This window comes from Cebidichthys violaceus, unplaced genomic scaffold (genome assembly GCF_023349555.1).
Source record: "Cebidichthys violaceus isolate CVI_PGR_0920_01 unplaced genomic scaffold, fCebVio1.0.p SCAF_129, whole genome shotgun sequence".
NCBI lineage: Eukaryota > Metazoa > Chordata > Actinopteri > Perciformes > Stichaeidae > Cebidichthys > Cebidichthys violaceus.
Window position 1 is genome coordinate 246,147 of NW_027176295.1, and position 26,251 is coordinate 272,397.

Here is a 26,251-nt window from a genome sequence, read left to right on the forward strand (position 1 = left end):
ACACACACACACACACACATACACACATCTACATTCACACACACCTACACACACACACACACACACACGCACCAGTTGATGTGTGGAATGTGTATTTGTGTGTATTTGTGTGTATTTTTAGCGTGTACTCTCTGACAGCAGTTGTTTCTTTTCAGAATAACTTTTCCAACAAACAGCTGCTTCACTCTCCGTCACCACGGCGACAAAATGCATGATGATGTCATGACGTCATGATGTCATCACTCGCGTACTGTACCAGAAGTCTGGTAGTACTACACAAAGGAGTACAAGTATTTATTGAGGAGGTGACTGAACATCCTGATGACATCATGATTGTTGATTTTTGTTTGTTAGAGGTTAGATTTACTTTAGTACGTTTACTTATACATGATGTATTAACATTACATAGAGTATAGTCGGACTGATGACGCTTTCTATGTTTGGTATTTTCTGTATATTTTGATCCTAGTACCTTTTTACTTTTACTTAAGTAAAACCTTGAGGACTTTTACGTTTACTCGAGTATTTTTACGCTGTGGTATTAGTACTGTACAATTTTGAGGTACTTCACTTGAGTATTTACTGCTTTGTACTTCTCCTTTATGTCCTTTATGTTATTCTGCACAATGAGTTCTTTCACTTGTGGTACTTTAAGTGTATTTTGATGCTTTTACTTAATTAAGATTTTGAACGCATGACTGGAGGTATTTATACTTCTCCAGAGATTACATTCATTATATGTTTACTCTCAGTATATATATATATATATATATATATATATATATATATATATATATATATATATACTATACTAACTAAAAAAACTACAGAAAAACAAAAACAAGTCCATGGAATTCTTTTTTCCAGCTGCTCTGACTTCCTGTTTCTTTACTCCAGCTCCTGCTCACCTGATCCAGTTCAGAGCTCGCTGCTGATTGGCCGATCCAGAGCACCACTGGTAACATGTCGGTGAGGAGCTTTTAATCGGATCAAGTGTTCAAGAGAACAGATTAAAGTGACACTCAGAGGGGAGAAGTGAGTTTCACCCGCAAACAAACACAAACACAACTTTAAACCCGATTACAGCAAATGACTGTTTGCTTAATTATTATTTATATATCTATGTTGTGATGTAATAACTGAATACAGGCGTAGATGTTTATATTATAATATTAAACACATGCATTTATTCCCCCAATAAAAACAACACAAGTAGCAGAGGACTTTTATTTTGACGGAGGAAATAGAGGTTACTGGATGTAACTCCACTTCTATGAGTGAAACCACAACGTCGAATAAAAGATAAAAAACATTGTTTTTCATGCAAATCAATTTAGACATTTTGTTCTTTTTTTCTTCCATAACTCGTCTTCAGAGGAAATAAAACATTTATTTTATACTTTGTCTGTTTACGTCTTTAGATTTCTCATAGAATTCAACCAGCAGTCACCGTTACATAAGGCCTCATTTGCATATTTAAACATAACATATTCAGTGAACTTGTACTACAATAGCTGCTGGTGTTGCTGTGAGTGATGAAGTGGTGAAGTTTGATGGTGATATCTACTAGTTCATGTTGTGACCCTCTTCACCTGGAGACTCTTCTAAATGTCTGGACTTTAACTAAACGTCTCTTTAAAGGAGCTTTTCTATCAATGGAGTTTTTCTCACACTCTGATCCAGAAATCTCCACTTCAGTAGTTCTGACATCCACCAAACTTCACACCTTCATTCCTCTCTGTGTGCTGAAGCTTTCTACTGAGGGCTTTGTCCACACACCACTCACACACTCAGTTATACTACATTTATTAATAAACACATGGAGGATATAGATATTTTTATGGATGTTGACAGCATTTTTTGATTTATGGAGTGATACAAAGAGATATAATAAATTCCCATATTTAATAAAATAATGCCTCATTTTCAAACTTAAACATAACATTTCAGAAACCTTGTAATATAATAAATTGTTGTCTTATTGTCTTAAATTCTTCATATCTGCAGAAACACAGCAGGTGTTTGTGTTGGCAGAGAAACAAAAATGGCCGCCGGTTGAGAGGAATGTTGCTCCTCGGTGTTCGGAGATAACGAAGTCTGTTGTTGGAAACACAAAAAGGAAGAAGAAAAGATTTTCCAACAGTTGAAAGATAAAAGATTCTGTCTCCGTGGGTAAACAACAAGAAAGGGCTGATGGGAAATGTAGTCTACATTTAGAGAAAACCTCAGTGGATGATGAGTCTAAATGTTGACGTTGTTCTTCCAGTAAGACGAAGCTAATCATCTCACATCGTGCTGATTAACTGTGTGTGTGTGTGTGTGTGTGTGTGTGAGTGTGTCAGAGCCCCCCACTCCACCTCCTCACAGTGGAAACATCCCATATGTGCGTTTGTTTCAGTGTTTTATGAGTTTCACTCGTATAAACGTCGATAAAACAGAAAAATCCTGCAATAAATCTGCAGCTTCGCCCTTTAAAACTACAAACAAAAAAAACTGGATTCACACCTCATTTACGTTACCTTTATGTGTATTTTTTAGAGCTTTCTAGAGTTCATCCTAGTTTGTTTTCCAGTTTATTATTATATTTAACAAATCATTTTACTTTACATACCTTGTTTTTCAAATTTGTTTATTTTATTAGAACTATATTATGATTTTGTTTTTTTTGTTTTTATGCAAATATAATACTCAATGAATTATTTATTCTTTGTTCTATTTACTTTATTATTGCATTTTATTTAATTTTTAAATTTTTTATAATTAATAATGTTGGTATTTCAATTTTATTTTCTTGTTTGTAATAAAAAAAATACAACTTACTGAATTATTCTGTTTTATTTCCATGTACTTATTTAATTATATTTTACAGTAAGTATTACTATTATTATTTTTCTAAAATCCACCAAAGATATTTATCTTATTTTTGTTACTTTTATTTACCGTTCTTCACATTTTTTAAATAATAGTTTAATTATCATTCATCACTACTGTATTTTTTTTGTATCTATAAATATTTTTGTATTTATGTGAATCCTGTTCCTCTCTGGTTGGATTAAGTTTTATTTTATCTTTTTCATTTTTTAGATTTTTTGTGTTTTATTTACATCTTTTAAAAACGAATAAAAAAGGGTTCTGACGACTTTCTGAAGTGTCCGTGAAGGCAGCACATATAAGCTCCGCCCCCCTGTCCCGGGCGGTCTGAGCGATGCGTTCATGGGACTGTTTTTTTTGAAAGTTGTCAACAGAGAGACGAAGAAGAAGAAAACGAAGAAGAAGAGGAAGAGGCGCAGTGAGCGGCTTGTAACCGACAGCAGAGCTCCGGAGGAGGAATGGGCTGCAGCCACAGCAAGGTGAGCCCCGCTAAACACGACGCACGGTAGAAAACAGTAGAGTCCGGTAGAGCTCTGTGCAGGAGGAAGTTCATTAGCATGCGGCTTCTTCTTCTTCTTCTTCTTCGGCTTCTAAACGTGCCGTGAATGAGCTCCGGACCATAATGGACCCACCAGAACACAGCGAGATGTTTTCATAATGAATTCAAACTAAACTGTTGTGTTTTATTATCGCCGGTCAGACAAAGAACGTCTTTAAAGTTTAAAACAGATACAACAGACGGAGTGAACGTGAACGTTACTTTTCTTCTTCTCTGAACATCTGTTTCTAATCTGCAGTGTGAATCTGTTCTCACGCGCTGCTGGAGATGCCGAGTTTATATGAAGTTTACTCGGTTTAATGTAGTTTATCACGAGTTTTAATCTCCTTCAGTGTCTTTAGAATAATCCTTAGAGGAGATAACGTGTTTTTATGAGTTTACACTGATTTATACTCCCTTAAGACAAGATTTAATCTGCTTTATTATCTTTAAACTAATCTTTAGTTGAGTTAAAATGTGTTTTTATGAGTTTACACTGATTTAAACTCAACTAATGACACGTTTTAATCTCCTTTATTATCTTTAAACTAATCTTTAAATGTGTTTTTATGAGTTTACAGTGATTTTGACTCACTCATAACGAGTTTTAATCTCTTTTAACTCTAAAATAATCCTAATTTAAAATAAAAATGTGTTTTTTAGAGTTTACAGTGATGAACTAAGGACACGTTTGAATCTCCTTCATTATCTTTGAGATTCATCTTAATTTGAGATAAAGTGTGTTTTTATGAGTTCACAGTGATCTTAAATTATCATTTTAATCTCCTTTATTATCTGTAAATTCATCTTACTTTGAATGAAAGTGTGTTTCTACGACTTTAAATCTGTTATTGTTTTATCTCTTAAAGTGTTCCTGTCATATCTCGTAGTGTGTGAGTGTGTGAGTGAGAGAGAGAGAGAGAGAGAGAGAGAGAGAGAGAGAGAGAGAGAGAGAGAGAGAGAGAGAGAGAGAGAGAGAGAGAGAGAGAGAGAGAGAGAGTCTCTCCTGAAGTCTTCCCACACGTCTGGACAGTGAAGTGAGCGCTCTGATCACACTGCTGTAGGTGTGAGCAGTGAGCTCACTGTGATGTGTTTGAGTGACTTTAACACAGAGGAGCGTTCAGCTGTTGTCTTCTCTGGTTATTGATAGAAAGTGACGGAGAGGCTTCATGTGGGTCATGGGGGGGGGGGGGGGGGGGGTCATTTAAAATCATTTGTAAATACTTTCAGTTAAAGATTCACAGACGAGTCTTCACTTGTTGTCTGAAGATGCAGAGAGGATCACATCAGTTATTGTTGTTCTGAAGTGTTTGTTGTTTTCTTCTCTAACAAACAAACAAACAACAAACACTCGTTTGTCTCCGGAGAGTAAAGAGACGCTGAGACGAGCGACGTGTGAGGACGTTATGAACACTGTCCTCTTCTCCTGAATGACGGCAGGAACCTGAATATTTGCTCCTTGTGTTTGTGGAGACGAGGTGTTTGATAGTTATTCATAATTATATCAAAATACATCATTTCATTGTTAGTTTTTATGAACCTGAGGCGGTGATGGTTAGCTAGAAAACATGAAGCGTAAATATCATATATTTCATATTATATATCATATTATATATTGTATTATATATCGTATTATATTTCATATCATATTTCATATTATATTTCATATTATATATCATATTATATATATCGTATTATATATATATCGTATTATATATCATATTATATATCATATTATATATCATATTATATATTTCATATTATATATCATATTATATATTGTATTATATATCGTATTATATTTCATATCATATTTCATATCATATTTCATATTATATATCATATTATATATCATATTATATTTCATATTATATATATTGTATTATATATCATATTTCATATTATATATCGTATTATATATCATATCATATTTCATATTATATATCATCATATTTCATATTATATATCATATTATATATCGTATTATATATTATATATCATCATATTTCATATTATATATCGTATTATATATCATATTATATTTCATATTATATATCGTATTATATATCATATCATATTTCATATTATATATCATATTATATATCATATTTCATATTATATATCATATTATATTTCATATTATATATCGTATTATATATTATATATCATCATATTTCATATTATATATCGTATTATATATCATATTATATTTCATATTATATATCATATTATATATTTCATATTATATATCATATTATATATTGTATTATATATCGTATTATATTTCATATCATATTTCATATCATATTTCATATTATATATCATATTATATATCGTATTATATATCATATTATATATCATATTATATTTCATATTATATATCATATTATATATCATATTTCATATTATATATCGTATTATATATCATATTATATATCATATCATATTTCATATTATATATCATATATATCATATCATATTTCATATTATATATCATATTATATTTCATATTATATATCGTATTATATATTATATATCATCATATTTCATATTATATATCGTATTATATTTCATATTATATTTCATATTATATATCGTATTATATTTCATATCATATTTCATATTATATTTCATATTATATATCATATTATATTTCATATTAGATTTCATATTATATATCGTATTATATTTCATATTATATAGTATTATATTTCATATTATATTTCATATTATACTTCATATTATATATCATTATATTTCATATTATATTTCATATTATATATCATATTATATTTCATATTATATATCGTATTATATATCGTATTATATTTCATATTATAGAGTATTATATTTCATATTATACTTCATATTATATATCATATTATATTTCATATTATATATCGTATTATATTTCATATTATATATTGTATTATATTTCATATCATATTTCATATTATATTTCATATTATATTTCATATTATATATCATATATTTCATATGTAGATTCATATCTTGGATTATCTTTCGTTATGATGCACGTCTGTCTGCGTGTGAAGCCGCTTTGAGCTCCATGTTTTTAGAAAGCTTAATTTATTGAGTCTGTAGTTATTTTTAACTAACTTTATTTTTTTATATTTATTTCTTTAATAAAATGGCAGAAAATATCGTTTACATTTGTTTTAATGGACCAAAAACCCCAAAACATTCAGTTTATTATCAACAAAAACATCAAACCTTCACGTCAGAGAAGCTGGAAGAGAAAACCTGTTTTTGGCGTAAATTCACTTTAAATGTTGAGATGCTCTGTTGTTGTTGTTGTTGTTAAACTTTTTATTTGCTTCATAACATACAATAAATATATAATTCATATAAAAATATCTATATATATTATATATTTAAAAATTTTAAATACATAATATATATATATTTGAAATATAAAATAAATATTTATTTTTATATATAAAATAAGTATCTATTAAAGCATCAAAACATTTGCAGATTAATCGATCAACAGAATATTAATCAGAATTTGAGTTTGGGGCTCGTGGATCGTTTCTCTTCACGTTCTCATAAAGCTACATGAAGCTTATTGAAAGGCATTCTGGGAAATGAAGTAAACCTCTACAGGAAGCATGTCCTTCCTGCTGGAATAAAGGTGTTTACTAAACCAAAGATGTTTTAATAAACCAGTTGGTTTCCTGTCTGACCGGTTAGAGGAGCGGTTACACAACGTGAAGGAAAGCTTCTCATGATCTCAGAATAGAAGCGACTTAGAGGCTCAGAGTCTGAGCTGCTGCAGGATCAATCAACTACAACAACACTGATGCTTTAATGTTCACACTGTTCATACAACAACACTGATGCTTTAATGTTCACACTGTTCATACAACAACACTGATGCTTTAATGTTCACACTGTTCATACAACAACACTGATGCTTTAATGTTCACACTGTTCATACAACAACACTGATGCTTTAATGTTCACACTGTTCATACAACAACACTGGTGCTTTAATATCACACTGTTCATTCAACAACACTGATGCTTTAATGTTCACACTGTTCATACAACAACACTGATGCTTTAATGTTCACACTGTTCATACAACAACACTGGTGCTTTAATATCACACTGTTCATACAACAACACTGATGCTTTAATGTTCACACTGTTCATACAACAACACTGATGCTTTAATGTTCACACTGTTCATACAACAACACTGGTGCTTTAATATCACACTGTTCATACAACAACACTGATGCTTTAATGTTCACACTGTTCATTCAACACTGGTGCTTTAATATCACACTGTTCATACAACAACACTGGTGCTTTGATGTTCATACTGTTCATACAACAACACTGATGCTTTAATGTTCACACTGTTCATACAACAACACTGGTGCTTTAATATCACACTGTTCATTCAACAACACTGGTGCTTTAATGTTCACACTGTTCATACAACAACACTGATGTTTTAATGTTCACACTGTTCATACAACAACACTGGTGCTTTAATATCACACTGTTCATACAACAACACTGGTGCTTTAATATCACACTGTTCATTCAACAACACTGGTGCTTTAATGTTCACACTGTTCATACAACAACACTGGTGCTTTAATATCACACTGTTCATTCAACAACACTGGTGCTTTAATATCACACTGTTCATACAACAACACTGATGCTTTAATGTTCACACTGTTCATACAACAACACTGATGCTTTAATGTTCACACTGTTCATACAACAACACTGATGCTTTAATGTTCACACTGTTCATTCAACAACACTGGTGCTTTAATGTTCACACTGTTCATTCAACAACACTGATGCTTTAATGTTCACACTGTTCATTCAACAACACTGGTGCTTTAATGTTCACACTGTTCATTCAACAACACTGATGCTTTAATGTTCACACTGTTCATTCAACACTGGTGCTTTAATATCACACTGTTCATACAACAACACTGATGCTTTAATGTTCATACTGTTCATACAACAACACTGATGCTTTAATGTTCACACTGTTCATACAACAACACTGATGCTTTAATGTTCACACTGTTCATACAACAACACTGGTGCTTTAATGTTCACACTGTTCATTCAACACTTTGAAACATCTTTTGTTTTGTAAAGATCTTTAAGTGTTTTTAAAAATAATTGTTTTAGATTTCTTAATATTTATTGACAGTCTACATCAGGGGGTCACTAATAGACGGATCCGGACCCGGACCCAGACTTCGTTGAATCCGGACCCTGGACCTAAAACCAACAGATAATTGAGAATTATTAACTTTTGACGGAGCGCTTCTATTTCAACCGGCGCAGCTTTTCTAGTCTTTACGGTACAGGAAACACGTCGACCAATCATATGTGTTGTTGTACGTTCTGTTAACAGACAGGAAGTAGAGCTGAAACAAGTTTAATAACAGATAAAGTCTCATTAAAGATGAGAATAATATCATATATGACATCACTTCACACCTGAATGAACTGAGTTTAAAGCTGCATGACAGTTAAGTTAAAATCATTATTCTAAAATTAAGAACTTTATTTTAAGAGTCACATTTTTTAAAAAGCTTTCTGTTATGTGTTTTATTTATTATTAAAGTATGTATTATTAATAATCCATCCAGTTAAATTAGAAATCTAACATTAAATATTGTTGAGATATTATTTCATTTGTTGTCGACTACAAACAGACGTTAATACAACTGTTAGGCTACTTTAATATCTATCTATCTATCTCTCTATCTCATATTTGATGGAACACGATGAAGACATCAAAGGAACACAGAACTGCCCGGCTCTTTGTTCTGAGTGACGGATGTTCTTCTGTGGTTGTAATCGTGGATCATTAGACGGTTAATTAGACGTCTATAAATCAGTCTGCTGCTCAGACAGTCAAGAATGCTGAGTCAGCTTTCATTCACTGGTCGGGTTTAAGATCTTAATCAAACTTCATTTACAAAGAGTCGGCCCTTTGTAGCCCCGAGGCTGCGTTCACAGCGGAGCTAACACTTTCAACACACTAGTTTCTATTTTAAATACTCCTCAAGTAGAACTTAAAAAGACAGGAACTTAAAAATAGAGTATGTAACTTTACCAGCAGACTGAAGAAATGACTAAATGGCAGTTGGGTCTTGTGGCTAGTTAGCTGGCTAGCTTGTCCATCTTGTCAGCTCATTTTTATAACAAGTGTAGCATGAAAGCATGGTGGAATTATAAAGGTAGCTAGCTATCTAGCCAGCCGCTAAATTAGTAAACTTTAAAAACTTGCTCTATCCACACTCTTGTCAAAGCGTAGGGAAGCACATTCCTACCAGCAGATAAGAGACGTCTTTGTTCGGAGTGTTTGCTCTAACCAGTGTAGCATGGAAGCGTGGTGGATTTAGCAAGCTAGCTAAGCAGCTAGCCGTCCGCTAGTTAGCTTGGTGGCTCCGCCTTGCTTTAGGGCCGCACTGGTTACAGAAAATAAGATCAACAGCGGGCTGCATCTAATGGCGTCAATCAATGGCGTCTATCAATGGCGTCAATCAATGGCGTCTATCAATGGCGTCTATCAATGGCGTCTATCAATGGCGTCTATCAATGGCATCAATCAATGGCGACGGCGTCAATCCATGGCGTCGTCTCTCCAGTAGTTTAGTCTATTAGCAACATTTCTCTCCATCTCTCTAATACTTTAACCTGCTGAGGATGTTAGCAGGAGGCTAAGCTGAACTATTAGCAACATATTTTCTCTCTAACTCCGTAACACTTTGCCTCAAATCACAGTTTATGGTCTCAAATGTTTTGATTATTGATTCTGGCCTCCAACAAACACAACAAGAGGACATTTTAACGTGTAACTTCAGCCCACAGAGGTGCTTCATGTTCAGCCTCCAGCTAGCGTTGTGATGTATTCATGGTGAGAGACTAAAGATCTCGCGTTCACGTGGACGAGGCCTAAGAGACAACAACGAGCTGTGTTGTGTTGTTGTTATTTTGGCCGTTGAAGACGACCTCATGTGATGTTTTGTGATGTCAGCCTCTGGGTTCTTTCTTGATCTCACCGTGGCAACCAAAGTAAACATCACATTTGTTGTCATCGTGATGATGTCGTTAGTTCAGATCAACAACAACACGAGACACGTGAGGAACAAACTGAGGAAGAGGAAGAGGAAGAACAGTCCTACATTTAGTAATAATCTTACAAAATAATACATAATAAATACATGAATATCAGCAGCAGATTAGAAAGTACTGGTGGTAAAAGTACACAGTCTGCAGTAAAATGTCTCCTGTGACTTGTATCTACAGCTAGTTTAGTCCAGTGGGGCTCAACATAGGGGTCGGGCCCCTCCAAAGGGTCACCAGATAAATCTGAGGGGTCCTGAGATGATCTCCGCTTTCTTTGTGAAATATTGGATAATTCTTTGGGCCTTGAACTGATAATAACATGATTATTATAATAACATATATTATATAATATTATATAAATGTGTGTTAAAAATGTAAATCTGAATAATAACTTTATATTCATATAAATAAATACACCCTTTTTATAAATGTAGTGCAGTAAAAAGTACAACATTAAGTGTAGAAGTATAAAGTACATAAAGTCTGTAGTGTGACAGAATTTAAAGGACCTGAACCTTCACCCCCCCCCCCCCCCCCCCCCCCGCGGGGCCCCGACCCTCCTGTTGAGCACCGCTGCTCAGAAGCCACTTCCTGCCACAGAGCTGCAGCGAGCGGCGGTTTGTTAACTGCGTTCATGTGTTGTACATGTGTTGTGTATCTGGACTTTACCTGAAATATCTCCACCAGATACAACTTATCAACGTATCGATTGTTGACGATCAATAGATTCATTCAATCCATGATCAACAACAACATTTACCAAAGTCCCTGTTTACACTGAGGAACTCTGGTTCCTCTCACGACGGTAAAGAGGTTGTGGTTCAGCCTGTTGGTGGTCCAGCTGCATTGTGGGTAATGTAGGAGGCAGCTTTTGATGAAGGAAGAAACACGATATCCAGTTCTGCAGCGTTGATTTAGACAATGTTGTAGGAGTGTGTTGATGAGTCTTTGTAGTACTGTAGTACTGTGTAATACTGTAGTACTACATCGTGGGCCGAGTATTACCTCCTTAGTGGAGCCCAAATGTAGTTTTTAAAGTGTGTGAAGAACAGTGGAAACAGAAGAAGAAACAGAGACATTATGATGTTGAGATCTGATGAATAATGAACTCGTTACATCACAAACGTTTAATCCTTTTCATTTAGTCCGGTAATCTGATTTAACAGCCGGAGAGACCGGAGTACAGCCCAGAAACACAGAAACAAAGGAGCGGCACAGACGCCATCACACAGGGAGCTAGCCAGGCTAGCTGTCTTTATGCTAAGCTAGGCGGAGGAGGAGAGAGAAGTGTAGAAGAGGGAGGGAGGAGGAGGAGGAGGAGGAGGAGGGAGGAGAGAGAGAGAGAGAGAGTTAAAGACGAAGAGTAAGACGTGAACTATTTGACACGTTGAAGGTAAATTTAAGATCTTCTCTTCGTCTCCGTGTGACTTTAACCTCGTTCAGGAGAATCTTCACACAACATTTTATCATGTAGCTGAGAGAGAGTGTGTGTGTGTGTGTGTGTGTGTGTGTGTGTGTGTGTGTGTGTGTGTGTGTGTGTGTGTGTGTGTGTGTGTGTGTGTGTGTGTGTTGAGGTCAAAGCTCTTTGAGGATTAAACTGTTTTTGTTTTTTCCACCTCTTTGTGTTTCAGAGGAGAACATTCATTCCTGTTGTACAGAAGCATGACTCAGTCACATCTTAACACAGAAATAAACTATAATTATATTATATAAATTATTTTTAAACTCAAATGTGTTTTTCACTTTCAGAGGATATCATCATCTCTGATGTCCCTCCACAATAAAAGTCCATACATCCTCTTAGAAACCAGGATTACAGATAAATCATTAAAATACTTTTAATGTGTATTTGTTATTACACACAATAAGACACACATACACATACATTAATACAACAACAATAAAGGAAATGGATAAATCAATTAAGAAAAACTCTTTTGCAGTGTAACTTCATGTAGCGTCATACTTCTTCTTTCAGTGACGGAGTTTAATCACGTCATTGATTCATCAGCTTCTCATTCACTGCTTTTGTGTTTTTGAACAGAACAAAGAAGTTAATCCTCGTGGACTTTGAACAAAGGTCTCCTCTGATGTAACGAGCTTTATCTGCAGCTCTGCTTCGTACCAACGGTGGTTTCCACATTATTCATATTATTAATACGTTCATCATTCAATCCGCCAACAATCTCAGAATGTTTCTACCTGGAGAACAAATGAGCTGCAGGTTTGCTCACCTCATAATAAAAGCATCCACAGAGGTAGAGCTGAATCCATCAGCCAATTAACCAATTAACCAATTAACTCATTGATTGAGGATTAAAGGAGCACTCCTCACACTTCACATGTTAGTTAAATGTTAAAACCTGCTCAGACGTTAAAGATGGATGTGTGACGTCTACAAACGTCTCAGCAGGCGGACAGAGAAGACGCTGTCCCGGTGCATTGTGGGAAATGTAGGATCCAAAGTCAGGGTATCAGATTAGGAACATTCTGTTTTTACATCTGTGGAAGTGCAATAAGAAAGTGTTGATGATTGTTTAATTTAAATAGTTTGTACTAAACATTTATTGGCGATTTGCATTTTTGCGGGATTATCTGTTTCAAGAAGTTTAATGACGTTTTCTTGACTAAACTATAGAAACGAATGATCAAACAGTCTTAAAAGGTTAATTGATAAAAGAAAATGATTTGAAGTTTCAGCTCTTATTTTGAAGCCACATGCGACAGAATTAGATCCAGTTTTTTGCTACTTTTCTAACTAAAGCACCTTTCCTTCTTTTCCCTCTTTATCGCTTCTGACATCACTCCTCGGTAATAACTTGTGTTTTTAGATGATTTATGATTCATATTCTTCAGAACCTCCTCTGAGAAACGAGACGCTCAGACGGGTTTGACTTGATGGTGAAGTGCTGCTCAAACAGAGCAGAGGAGCCTCTGCTGTGATTCATGACGGCTTCTCCTTTAAAGCGAGGGCCCCTCCTCCTCCTCCTCTGAGGTTTAAACAGACTCCTCGCGTCTCCTCCTGAACCCATCGACATGTTTAAACCGGAGATATTTATTGTTTCAGCTCAGAGTTTAAATAAAGTTGGTGTCCAGTTTGTGCTGAGCAGAGTTTAGAAGTGTTTATACGGTGTGTGTGTGTGTGTGTGTGTGTGTGTGTGTGTGTGTGTGTGTGTGTGTGTGTGTGTGTGTGTATTTTAGGGTGTGATTGTTTGGCCTCACTGCTTGAGTAATGTGAGGGTGTGAGGTGTGTGTGTGTGTGTGTGTGTGTGTGTGTGTGTGTGTGTGTGTGTGTGTGTGTGTGTGTGTGTGTGTGTGTGTGAGAGAGTGTGTGACCTGGAGCGTGATCTTTTAGCTCCAGTGTGCTTGTGCTTCGATGTGTGTGTGTGTGTGTTTGGATACACGCCCAAGCTAGTGTGTGTGTGTGTGTGTGTGTGTGTGTGTGTGTGTGTGTGTGTGTGTGTGTGTGTGTGTGTGTGTGTGTGTGTGTGTGTGTGTGTGTGAACTAGATGGAATCCGTTGACCAGTTATGTAACTCGGTTGAACCTGCAGAGTGAGACCTCTTCACATATCTGTTGACGGCCACGATATTCATGTACAGCACACATATAAAGTAGTAGTACTTACATAAAGTATTCATTTACACACATACCAACTATTTATAATACAGATATGACAAAGTAGAAGTCAATATATATAATTTCCTCTGATGTCCAAAATAAACGTCCATAAATCCAATTAGAAATCATTCATCAATAATTTCTGCAGAACGTTTTAAACAGACAGGAGGTGCTAACAGCTACCAGCTACCAGCTACCAGCTAACAGCTAACAGCTACCAGCTACCAGCTAACAGCTACCAGTTACCAGCTACCAGCTAACAGCTACCAGCTACCAGCGTATTTTATTTCTGAAGTACTTTTAAACGGAGACTAAACGTTCAAACCTCTGCATTCTGTAGTGTATTATTTAGTAGTGTTGTTGATGGATCCAGGGCCTAATGTAGTGTGAAGTATTTTAATTCTACACATGGTGTCTGCTCATTCATGTCTCATGTTTGTGGGGTTGATTCCATTTATTACACAGAATTGGTGCTAAATTAACAACCACTTGATTTAGCTGTGATTGTGATAGTTTTCTATGCTTCAGCGGTACTAAACACACAGAATCAGAAGAGGGTCAGGGTTGAGTTCACCTCCACTTTAAACTTCAACCTAAACAGACTGTTTTCATAGCTGCTCTGTTTGTCGATGGCGTCACTGAAACGTTCCTCTTCTTCCTCTTCCTCTTCTTCTTCTTCTCTTCCTGTCGTTATCAGAGGAAAAGCAAGAAGGGAGAGAAGAACCAGAAGGACCAGAGGCTCCGAGATGAAGGAGGTGAGTGTGTTAAATAAACACTGTGTGTGTGTGTGTGTGTGTGTGTGTGTGTGTGTGTGTGTGTGTGTGTGTGTGTGTGTGTGTGTGTGTGTGTGTGTGTGTGTGTGTTTCCTCCTCTCACTCTTTCTCACTTCCTGTTTCTGAACTAAATGTCATGAGAATCAATCTGACAGAAGACAACAGTGAGATGAATATTTCTCATTATGTTTTACACTATAAATTTAAATATATATATATATATATATATATACATATATATATATATATATATTTATAAAAACAGTGGCTAGATAATTAATCCAGCATTTTTAAATGTAAAAATAAAATAGAATAATTATTAAATATTTAAATATTAAAAAATACTATTTTAGTAATTATAGTATTTGTATTATTATTTATGAATCAGCTTCCAGACCAGCAATGTGACATGTTTTTTATTATTAGTATAATTTGGAATATTTTGTAATAACATTGAATTATTATAATTAATAACAAACTCATATTTTGGAGGATTTCTTGTATTAAAACCCGTTCTGAACAGACATCTTGTGTGTGATGTCATGTTTGTTATCAACACGTTATAACAGAAGCGTGAGCAGCTGATCAGTCTCTGTAACTGATAACCTTTAAAACGGCTGCATTCCATTTAGCTGAGTCACTTCCAGGGTCCTGTTGTTGTTCACGCTGGCTCTCTGGATCACTTGATGGAACCGAGCCAGTCGTTAAAAAACCCAACGAGCTTCACCTGAGCTGTCTGCAAAGCATGATGGGAGATGTAGTGTGTAAACTGTGAACGTCTTCATCTCAAAATAACATAATAAATATATAAAATGATGAATAAAAAGAGTTTAAAGAGACCATCAGAGAGAAGATGGTCTGTTTCTACAGAGTTGTTCTTAATGATGTCATCGGAGCCACCGGGTCGGATTCTGGTGAAACCAGATGAACTCATGCAGGTTCACCAGAACCTCCTTCAGCTCAGACTCCAGCAGAGACCTGGTCCACCGTGGACAGACCCTGATCCTCCAGCAGAGACCTGGTCCACCGTGGACAGACCCAAATCCTCCAGCAGAGACCTGGTCCACCGTGGACAGACCCAGATCCTCCAGCAGAGACCGGTCCACCGTGGACAGACCCAGATCCTCCAGCAGAGACCGGTCCACCGTGGACAGAAGGGAGGCACGGGAGAACCAGAACCAGGACTGAGAGGGTCAGACTGTCAGACCCTGCTGCAATAGAATGAGAGGTTTTCTAAAGGGACTCTGGTGCTCAGAGACACTACAGCTTTAGTCCACAGGGGGCGACAGAACCAACAGGAAATTAACGTTTTAACTTTACAGTGCGTTTCACACCTGAGGACACACAGGAAAGAAGAGCTCTCAGCAGGTGATTGCTGCTGAATGAAGCATCTGTTGTGAAGCAGTGACTCACCGTCAGTCCGTTAACACTCACTGTCCTCATTTCCTCCCGTTTACGAGCAGATCGTTCAGTTCAAACCGCTCATTTAAAACGCTGTCGTCATTCTTACAGATGTTACAGATGTTACAGGAAACAACTCTGGAAAACAGCTGGATAGAAGTCAAGTTAGAAGATGGCGCCGAGTTTTATTTCCAGCCGTTTAAGAAAGTAGTAAAAATGATAGAAGTTTTATTTGTCTTCTACACGTCACATGTTTAGATATTTGTCATTTTATTGACCTAATAATAATAATAATATCTATAATAATTACTTTAAACATCTTTTCATGTTTCAGACGAGCTGCAACATGTTTACAGAAAATACAGAAGCCTCAAAAACACACTTTGATGTTATGAAAGTATTTATTTACTTTATTTATTTTAAATATCCACCAAATCACTTTTGAGTTGTAGATACTTCATCATAAATATATCGATATTTATTGTTAATAATTATCTTATCAGGTTCATGACGCTTTGTTTTGTGTATGTGTGTGTGTGTGTGTGTGTGTGTGTGTGTGTGTGTGTGTGTGTGTGTGTGTGTGTGTGTGTGTGTGCGTGCGTGCGTGCGTGTGTAAGTATTTTTTCTTTGTTGTATTAGTACTTTTAATGTAACATAGTATTTTTACAGTATGATATTAGTACTTTTTCTGTATTGGGGTATTTGGCAAGCTTCAATTTCAAGTACTTAATAGTTTAAGAGATTAGTTTATTAAAACAGTGTTTCAGTGTTTTGTTACTGAATTTACATAAATTATGGGATTGGAAAGATTTTTTTAAATAGTTTGAAGTGACTCCAGTATGTAACTCAGGTAAAGTCACCTGTCCACCTGTCCACCTGTCCACCTGTTCACTGTTCACCTGTTCACCTGTCCACCTGTCCACCTGTTTACCTGTTTACCTGTTCACCTGTCCACCTGTTTACCTGTTTACCTGTTCACTGTTCATCTGTCCACCTGTTCACCTGTTCATCGTTCACCTGTCCACCTGTTCACCGTTCACCTGTTTACCTGTTCACTGTTCATCTGTCCACCTGTTTACCTGTCCACCGTTCACCTGTTCACCTGTTCACCTGTTCACCGTTCACCTGTCCACCTGTTCACCTGTTTACCTGTTCACCTGTTCACCTGTTCACCTGTTCACCGTTCACCTGTCCACCTGTTCACCTGTTCACCTGTTCACCTGTTCACCGTTCACCTGTTCACCTGTTCACCGTTCACCTGTTTACCTGTTCACCTGTTCACCGTTCACCGTTCACCTGTCACCTGTCCACCTGTTCACCTGTCCACCGTTCACCTGTCCACCTGTCCACCTGTTTACCTGTCCACCGTTCACCTGTTTACCTGTTTACCTGTTCACCTGTTTACCTGTTTACCTGTCCACCTGTTCACCTGTCCACCTGTCCACCATTCACCTGTCCACCTGTTTACCTTTCCACCGTTCACCTGTTTACCTGTCCACCTGTCCACCGTTCACCTGTTCACCTGTATGTAACAGAGTCCTCCTCTGCAGGTAAACGGACATCAGGTGAGCCGGACGTCTGTCTGGAGAAGCAGCTCGAGCGCTTTGAGTGGCAGCTGAGGATCTTAAGGTCGGCCAATGGGAACCCGGAGAGGGCGGAGCTTCTGAGAGACCACGCGGACAAGGAGGTGTGCTCGCTCGTCCTGAGCCTCCTGGATAAGGTGAGGAGCTCCTCTATCAATCAAACTTTATTGATTGCTGATGACTGAGACACTGTTGGATTTAAAGGTTGTAAAATACTTCTGGAGATGAAAATAAACCTTCCGTATGAAAGAATAAAGGTTTGATTTCAGTCGAGAAGAACAATTAAATGTGCATGACACCATGTGACCAACACTGCACAGGAAGAGGGAGGTATGTGTAATATGTTCCAATGTGTGGGAGAAGAATAAGACAAAAGAAAAAACCTTTTTAAAGAAACAAAACGATTCTGAATCAAAGATCTCGATGAGGAAAAACCTTCACAGGGTTGAACGGGGGGGGAAGTTTAAGTAATGACCTGTTTGAATAAAACATGAACTTATTATTATTATACTTTTAACTGTATTATTATATTATCATTTTATTTGTATTATTAATAATATTAAAATAATTACGATTTTTGTTATATTAATGATTGTTTTCATACCGTATTTTTATTTGTATTATTAAAATTGTTATTATCATTATTATCAATATTTTATTATTTATTTTTACAATTTAAATTTCTCATTAAAAAGAATATACTTTTATTATTGTATTAATTTTTAATTGTATTATATTATTGTTTTTATTTTCAATATTACTTTTAATATTATTGTTCGTAACTTATGTATTTATTTTTATTATTTAAAATGTTTGATATATTTAAAAAATATATATATATTTATTATTATTATGGCGAGCAGAACTTGCCGGCCCGCAGTGTAAAGGGACTGAGAGGAGTCTTTAACCTTCCTCACATTACAACATGAAGCTGATGTTTCTGGTGCCGCAGGTTCAACATCTGTTAGAACATTAATGAACATGAGTCACAGTTATTCATAGACTCAGACAGCAGCTGTGCAGCATAAATAAATATCAGATCAACTTCTCTGATTACTGGTTTCTGAATTAACTACAGTGTGTCTGCAGCTCTCTCTCTTTCTGCACTTTTAACTCATGTTTTTAAGGTTCTTCAGTTTCACTCAGTCGCTGCCAACAGTCTGGTTTCTCCACAGACGTCGTTCATTCTTCAGAGTTTCCCTCCTCACATCGCAACGGTTCATCTCTAAACTGAAACTCGTCTCTCATGTGATTTACTTTGTATTTTTCAGGTGAAAACGGAGACGACGGCCGATTTGAACGTCGTGCACCAACAGAAAAGTAAATGTGTGACTGAAGAACACGAGAGAAACGTGGAAGGTAACGAGTTCCAGACGCACGAAGAGTATGAAATAGATTTATTATAACTTTATTAACGTCTGAATGAGACGCTGTCCTCCCCACAGAGACGCCACTCTGCATCACTTTGATGAGTGAAAACTGTTTCATTCTTAAAGCACGTCTTATCTTTTCTTGATTCTTCATGTAGAGACGAGCAGATGTGAGGCTTTCACACAGAATCTCTCATCACCAGTATCTAGTGTTCATGTCTGCACACAGAGAACAATCTGTTTCAGCTTCAAAGGATTCACATTTTCAGTGATTTGTAGACTTTCACTGAAAAAAGGCGCCAAAACGAGTCGCTCAACATTTAAATAACCCGTGTTATAGTTTTGTTTCTTTCTTTTTTCTGCTGGTTTTGTGTTTATGAATAGTTAAACTGTTGTACGTTCTTAAAGCAGATGTGTTCTTTGTTAATAGAATAAACAGGATGAGGTGGAGGTGGAGGGAGCAGAGTTTATCAGCTGCTAAACAGCGAGTGAATCAGGACTGCAGGAGGTTTCGTGATGTTAAAAAGATGTTGTTGTTTTGTTGTTGTTGTTGTTTTTCTGCAGATCTGCGACAGAAACACGAACAGGAGAAAACTGAAGTGACAGAAACGTTTCAGGCTGCTGAGAACGTCCTCAAGGTAAACGGCAAGCAAACGTTAGACAACCAGAAGAACTTCACATCTCACCTGGTGTAACGCTTTTAATTGCATCAGTGTTCCTGCATATATGTTTTTAACTTACTGAATGAAGGGTGAAGTGGAGCAGCTGACTGCAGATCTGCAGCTTTACAACGACCTGAAGAGGAGAGTGGAGGAGTCGACGTTTAAGAAAGACCTGCAGAGAAACCTTCAGGTGTGTTTACAGTGTACAGTCCGTTCCAGCCTCTGTTATCACTGCTTTGATCTGTTCAACAGTTGTTATTGGAGCAGAGGAGCTCAGTCTCCACTGAAACTGAGGAGTAATGGATCATTTCTTACATCTCATGATGTGTTTACACCAAAACCGAAGCCAATGTTAGGTGCAATGAACGCGAGTAGATGCGGAATAAACACGTGAACTTCTCCTTGTATATAAAATTGGCGTGACGCTGAGTCTTTCAAGCCTCCAGCGCTGAGGTTCTCCTGCTGTCATCAGTGACGTTGTGAATCAGAAATAGAGGAAAACAAATATTGTAGTCGTAGGTTTTCACCCAGACCTCCGATACTTGAGACCAGACCAAACTGTGTGTATAAATGTGTAATAACCACACAATGTTAGCTTAGCATAGCATAGATTGATCCAGACTCCATTCAGAAAACAAGCGTTTTAAAAGTGATTTGCTTGTCGTCTTGAGGAGAGAACAAACAAAACATGACTTCAGACTTTTACAATCCTGCATCACTATGTCGTCGTTCCTGCATCCTTTTGATCCGTTTATTGATATTAAAATAGTTAATTTTGGGTTCATTCGGCTGTAGTGAACCAGTGAACGTGTGGTTTGCTAGATACAGTGAACACTCCTCCGCATGATGTTGTGAACTCAGACACGATGGCGACATATCTGTGAGAGTGTTGTTTGTGCTTCGTGGCCTCCAGGCCCATGGCAGCCCAGGTGCATTCTGGGAGTCGGAACAGGAGTCCCTGCTGTTTGTGATCGAGATGAAGAGCGAGCGTGTGCAGGAGCAGAGCAGGAAGCTGCAGCAGATGGACGATCTGGTAGGAAAACAGGAATATTTATATAAATGTGTTCAACTTTCTTTCTACTTCCTGATTCTTCTTCTTCTTTTTTTCTTCTTCATGGGGATCGTCAGGTGGAGAAGAATCTGTCTCTGGAGGATCAGATCGTTCACATCCTGCAGCAGAACGAGGATCTGAGAGTCCGGATAGACAACTGTCAGACCCTCATTCAGTACGTGGTCCTCTTCTTCTTCTCTGAAACTTAACAGCAGCTCAAAGAGCAGCAGCGTGGCACCACCTGCAGGACAAACAACGTCTGTGTCGTGACACATTTTCAAAATAAAATGATGGCTAGAAAATATTTATCAAGATGGTTTCAGAACTTTGAGGGGATTAAAAGATTTGTAATATCTAATACTATCTTATTATTATTATTATTATTATTATTATTATTATTATTATTATTAAACACTGTCAGCTAAAATGCATCAGTTTCAGTACCTAATGGAGATATAAAGTGCCAATTGATTGGGTTGTTTGGATCGTTATCAAGAGTTAATCACATGCACACAGATATTTTCAGCAGCCTTCATTATCAGACTAATCTGACTTCTTGTACCTAATAAACTGGCAACTGATCTCATTCTGTTAAATATCTTATTTTTTATTTACAATCAACAAAACAGAACAAATCAGGAAATTAACAGACACTGTGGTCAAATTAAACAATGGAGATTTTCTTGGAATTTTGTCCCAGCATAATCACGTATATCCTTGAAAAAATCCTAATAATAATAAAATAGATTCAATGAAAATATTTGTATTTTTTTATTATTATTTTAATGAATTAAACTGTCAACCAGAAACCCAGAATCCTCAAAATCAATATGTTCAAATAAAATAGTTTCCGGCCTTCAATATTTATGTCCAATGATCCTAAAAATGTAGTTTAGTTAAAGTGAAACTGACCCAAAATTACAAAATACGCCGTAATTGTTTTGCATGTTTAATTTAATTTAAAATAATAACTATTATTCTGTTTTGCAATATTATCAAATAACATAAATACTTGAAGCATTTTTTTGTTGTTGATTTAAATGAACAAAAAGTGCAGAGAAACAGCAAAGATTAAGAACAGAGAAATGTTACCTGTTATTACCTGTAGACCCGAAATCTAAAGGTTTTATACAATTTATTGTTTTAAAGCTTCACAGATTACCATAATTCATTATTTAGGGAACCGTTTATGGGAGTTTATTCTGAAGTTTAAAAAAAAAATAAAAATAGATCTCATTGGCAAAATATGAAGCTGATGATTTAAATCAACAAAATGTCCCCAAAAGACCCTGCAGAGGTTTTAACTTTAAAAGCATTTCTTTGAATCTCCCTTTTGTTTTTGTGCTTTCCAGGCAGTTATCGAAGGAGCAGCAGGACCTGAAGGTGGCGCTGGAGAGGCAGGCTGTCATTAACCAGAAGCTATCTCAGGAAAAAGAGCAGCTGATGTTCAAACTGAGACACAGAGACTCGTGTCCGACCATCCACCTGCCCGCCATGATGCAGGAGATCGCCCCCAGATGATCCCGCGTGTCCCTCAATGTAGATAAAAACCGGTCCAGGTAACTGGTTTTACGGCAACTAAAGCTGCTGGTCCCACCGACCACCTGGCTGTTACCGGTCGCATCGTCTGCAGGTCTTGGGTTCAAGTCTCCAAGGGCTTTAAACTGGATCCACAAGTCTGAATATTTCCCCATTTTCACTGCATCTCCACTGGTAAATGTTCTTACGTTAGCGTGCAGCTGAACAACAATGATTCCGGTCCCTGAAGTAGCATCTCAACAACTCTTAAAGCTACAACATCTGTTTGGACCTCAAGACTATCGTCGGGTAATGGAGCGGCCAAAACAATCTGTTGTGTTTGTTTGTAATTCCTTTCAAATGAGGAATATCCGTTGATTATTGGAGGTTGTGGCGGTTAAAACCTTTTGTTCTTTCAATTATGAAACAAAGATGGACGGGTCAGTGTCCTTTGACGTAGTGACTACTTTGAGGGGCTAGTTAGCGAGCTAACGGGTAACCGATCAAAACTAGCCACCCACAATAGCCTACAAAACTAGAAAACAAGTTTAGTGTAGTTTATTCCAGAGACGTATTTGTGCAGAAAGATTTGTGCATCTCTTTTTGCAGGGTTGTATAAGAAGTGGCTGGTTCAACACAACTAAATGTGATCGTTTTTAGCGCTTCCTCGTTTGAGTTTCATTGGACTTTCGCAAGTCAGAGTTCGTCGTCCGTGAACAAATCCGTTAATCATGCCGATAGTTTAGCCATTATTAAAAAATGCTTGTGTGACCCGGCCGCTACCTTTCCGCTAAAGTGCCTCAGATATTAACTAATCATGTCGACATAAAAGCTGGATCTTGTGGTTGCCAAGCTATCGTCAAAACCCTTAAAATCCTCAAAAGAAACTAACAAACAACACTTGCTCAATGGCACACAAACGGTAGTTAAGAGGGAAAAAGAGTGCTAGTGAAGTAGCAAAACTTTCAAGAAGCACTTGCATTTGTGTTTCCTCTTAATCTTGGACGTCCACTTCGGGTACTTGACGGTTTCTCCAATAACCACCTGGTGACAGAAAGTACTCGGTTATTCCAAGTCTTCCAATCTTTAAGAGCCCCAAAAATTCATAGTGAATTCAATATACCTGGACGTCCTGCTAGAAAGTTCAAGTATTTAAAACCTTTTGGATTCACAAAACTATCGACAAACTAGAACAAAGCCGAATTGTAACGCAACTTTTATCAACTGTGATATTTCTGGTTCTGTTCATACCTGATGCCAAATGTTTTGTCTTTTTAATTGCAGTCAGTTTGCTTTTACTCATTTCCTTTTTTTTTTTTTGTGTGCCTTGCTTTAGGTTTCTTATTATGTGTCAGAACTTAATCACAACTTGATGTTATTGGTTTACTGGAGTCAGCTGACACATTTTAATGTAGAGTTAACTCTTCATTCTGCTGTTGGGGGAAGACACCACTTCACTTTCAGTGTCAAATGTTTATACACAGTATTAAAGAGCGAAAAAAACCTAACTTTAGCCCGTTTGTTTTGGGGTTTTTAAAAACGTTTTTTAAACATGTTTTATGAACCTCAGAATCATTTAAACACGATGAAAAGTTTTGGTTTAATTCAGTGAGAAAAAGATAAATAGCAGAATTCATTTTAGTGTATTAGCATGCTAGCATCTTGGCTCAGGGGGTCCCAGTCAGTTGGTTCAGAGTAAAACCTCATGAAAACCTTATTTTTTACCGATCCTCTGATTTCTTCATGATCGCTACACACAGGTTTTATCACCCAAAACTTCAGTATGCCTGTAGAACAAATTACAGAATCCCTGTGATCTTTCCTGTACTTTGAGATTAATGCTAACATGGCATGCTAACGTTAGAATTCTATCTTGCTGAAATATTCTTTAATCATACACAGTGGAGGCACATTAACATGGAAAAACACTGAAAGTTACATAATATTATATCACCATGTGAATATCCAGTAGTTAGTAAAACGCTTGGTAACATGCTACCGTTAGCACGTTAGCATTCTGCTTGGATTGGTAAAAGTTGAGTGCAGTGTTTAGCTCCACTCGTTCTCGACCCACATTAGACTGTTTGAGTTATATTTAGTCATTTATGTCAACTAGCAAAATTAATTTTAGTGTTTTTAGCAGGTTTAGCAAGTTCTCGCAAATTGTGGGTTGCCATCTAGACAAAACCTTTTTAGCATGCTAGCACCTTAGCTCAAGGTGCTAGTGTGTGTCCAGAGTGAAAGTTCATAACATCTTTAAATTTTTTACTGACATTCATGCACCATTTTTGATTGTTACACGCAACTTTTATCACCCAAAACTTATGTATACCTTCCTGTACTTTAAGAGCAATGCTAGCATGGCATGCTAAAGTAAGAACTCTAACAAGCTAGCGTTAGCATGTTAGCAATCAGCTCTAGTTAAAGCTCAAGTACAGATAAGAGTGGTAAAAGTTGAGTCCAGTTTTTAGCTTCACTTGTGGTAAAAATCTTAAATTTACAATGTTTCAAACATTTTCACCCATTATTAAAGAATTTTCAGTATTGTAATGAACATCAAATACTCATGGAGTCTGCTAACGTGGATGTACAGTTTTGGTGCCTGGTGACACCAGAAAGTGACTAAGCAAAGTGCATGGGCTTTGGTGATGTATCTTACTCTTTGGGAGCTAGTTGGCAGGCTACTGTGGCTAGTTAGCTGAGGGATTATATGCTAGCTAGCCGCTAACAATCTGGCGCTAGCAAGCCAAAATAGCTCAGAAAGTTAGCTGGGTCGCTTACAGTTAGCTAAGTATCAGCTAACTAGCTAGCTAGTTTGGTCACTAACCAAACAATCTATATAAACAGACAACTCGTGTCTTTCAACTGCATTTTATACAAAACAGAGTATCTGTACAAAGTGACTCAGCTAATGTGATAGCTTCCGCCATTTTGACTTTTTAGCTAGCTCTGTTAGCAATTGAAATATTCGTGGATTGTTTTTTCTTACACTTCCGTGACTGAATCCACTAATCGCAGTAATTACATAACGAATGAGTGAATTGATTTAGGTCAGAAATGTTTATTTTAAATGCTGGTGTGAGCCATTTAGACTGGCTATGTTTACTGTCAGAGCTTTCCATAATGTTAAACATATTGTAAGTTTTACATCAATAACTACTCGATAAACAATCACAGAACAATAATCACTGTGTACATCTTGCCTTTTACAAAGCTTGATAACTGTCAGATATATTGTGTTACTCTTTAAAGATGTGAAAAGTATTGCCATGTTGTCTGTTGAGTATTATTTCCCTCTTTTTGTTCAATGGATTTATGGGATGTGACGTATGTATTGCCAAAAAAACAAACATTTGTCAGTGTTTTGACAACTCCTTCTCCTTATGCACTAGCACTTTGACCAGTATTTAACCAGGGGTTTGTATAAGAGAGATGTTGTATAGTTTTGAATTCTTTTTGGCTTCATTCATGTAAAAACTTTCATCTTCGCTTTGGTTGGATTTAAATCCAGCGGTTTGTTTTTTCCTTTTTGTTTTTGGCTTGGCTAAATAAAAAGCTGCAACTAAAACTGATCATTCAGTTTCATGTCTGTGTTTACGACGATGCATATTAACCAAAAAACAATAACCAGTGTATTGTGTCACTGTTTTTTTTCTTTTTTTCTACAGGCATACATGCCCGTTGCAGTGGCCGGACACAAAGGTTCAAGTCATCATGA

General features: G+C 36.5%; 1 protein-coding gene across 2 annotated transcripts; it reads left to right on the top strand.

Moving 5' to 3' along the window:
* The first annotated feature begins 3,215 nt into the window (after window positions 1-3,215).
* On the top strand, window positions 3,216-26,106 carry LOC137870080 (coiled-coil domain-containing protein 69-like). Of its 2 annotated transcripts, none has more exons than XM_068707076.1 (9): window positions 3,216-3,350; window positions 14,873-14,930; window positions 17,885-18,069; window positions 19,204-19,291; window positions 19,867-19,940; window positions 20,053-20,154; window positions 20,878-20,997; window positions 21,093-21,190; window positions 22,368-26,106. In XM_068707076.1, exons 1-9 carry the CDS (start codon window positions 3,330-3,332, stop codon window positions 22,534-22,536), a joined length of 915 nt encoding a protein of 304 aa, XP_068563177.1. In that variant the 5' UTR covers window positions 3,216-3,329; the 3' UTR covers window positions 22,537-26,106. The 2 variants fall into 2 exon arrangements, with proteins under 2 accessions (XP_068563177.1, XP_068563180.1); XM_068707079.1 differs by having other exon boundaries at window positions 17,900-18,069.
* Window positions 26,107-26,251: the final 145 nt, after the last annotated feature.

Bases quoted from the DNA above. Each gene is read 5' to 3' on its own strand.
- LOC137870080 (XM_068707076.1), top strand. From the start codon at position 3,330: ATGGGCTGCAGCCACAGCAAG. The intron at 3,351-14,872 runs GTGAGCCCCGCT...TGTCGTTATCAG, and splicing joins TGGGCTGCAGCCACAGCAAG to AGGAAAAGCAAGAAGGGAGA. The intron at 19,292-19,866 runs GTAACGAGTTCC...GTTTTTCTGCAG, and splicing joins ACACGAGAGAAACGTGGAAG to ATCTGCGACAGAAACACGAA.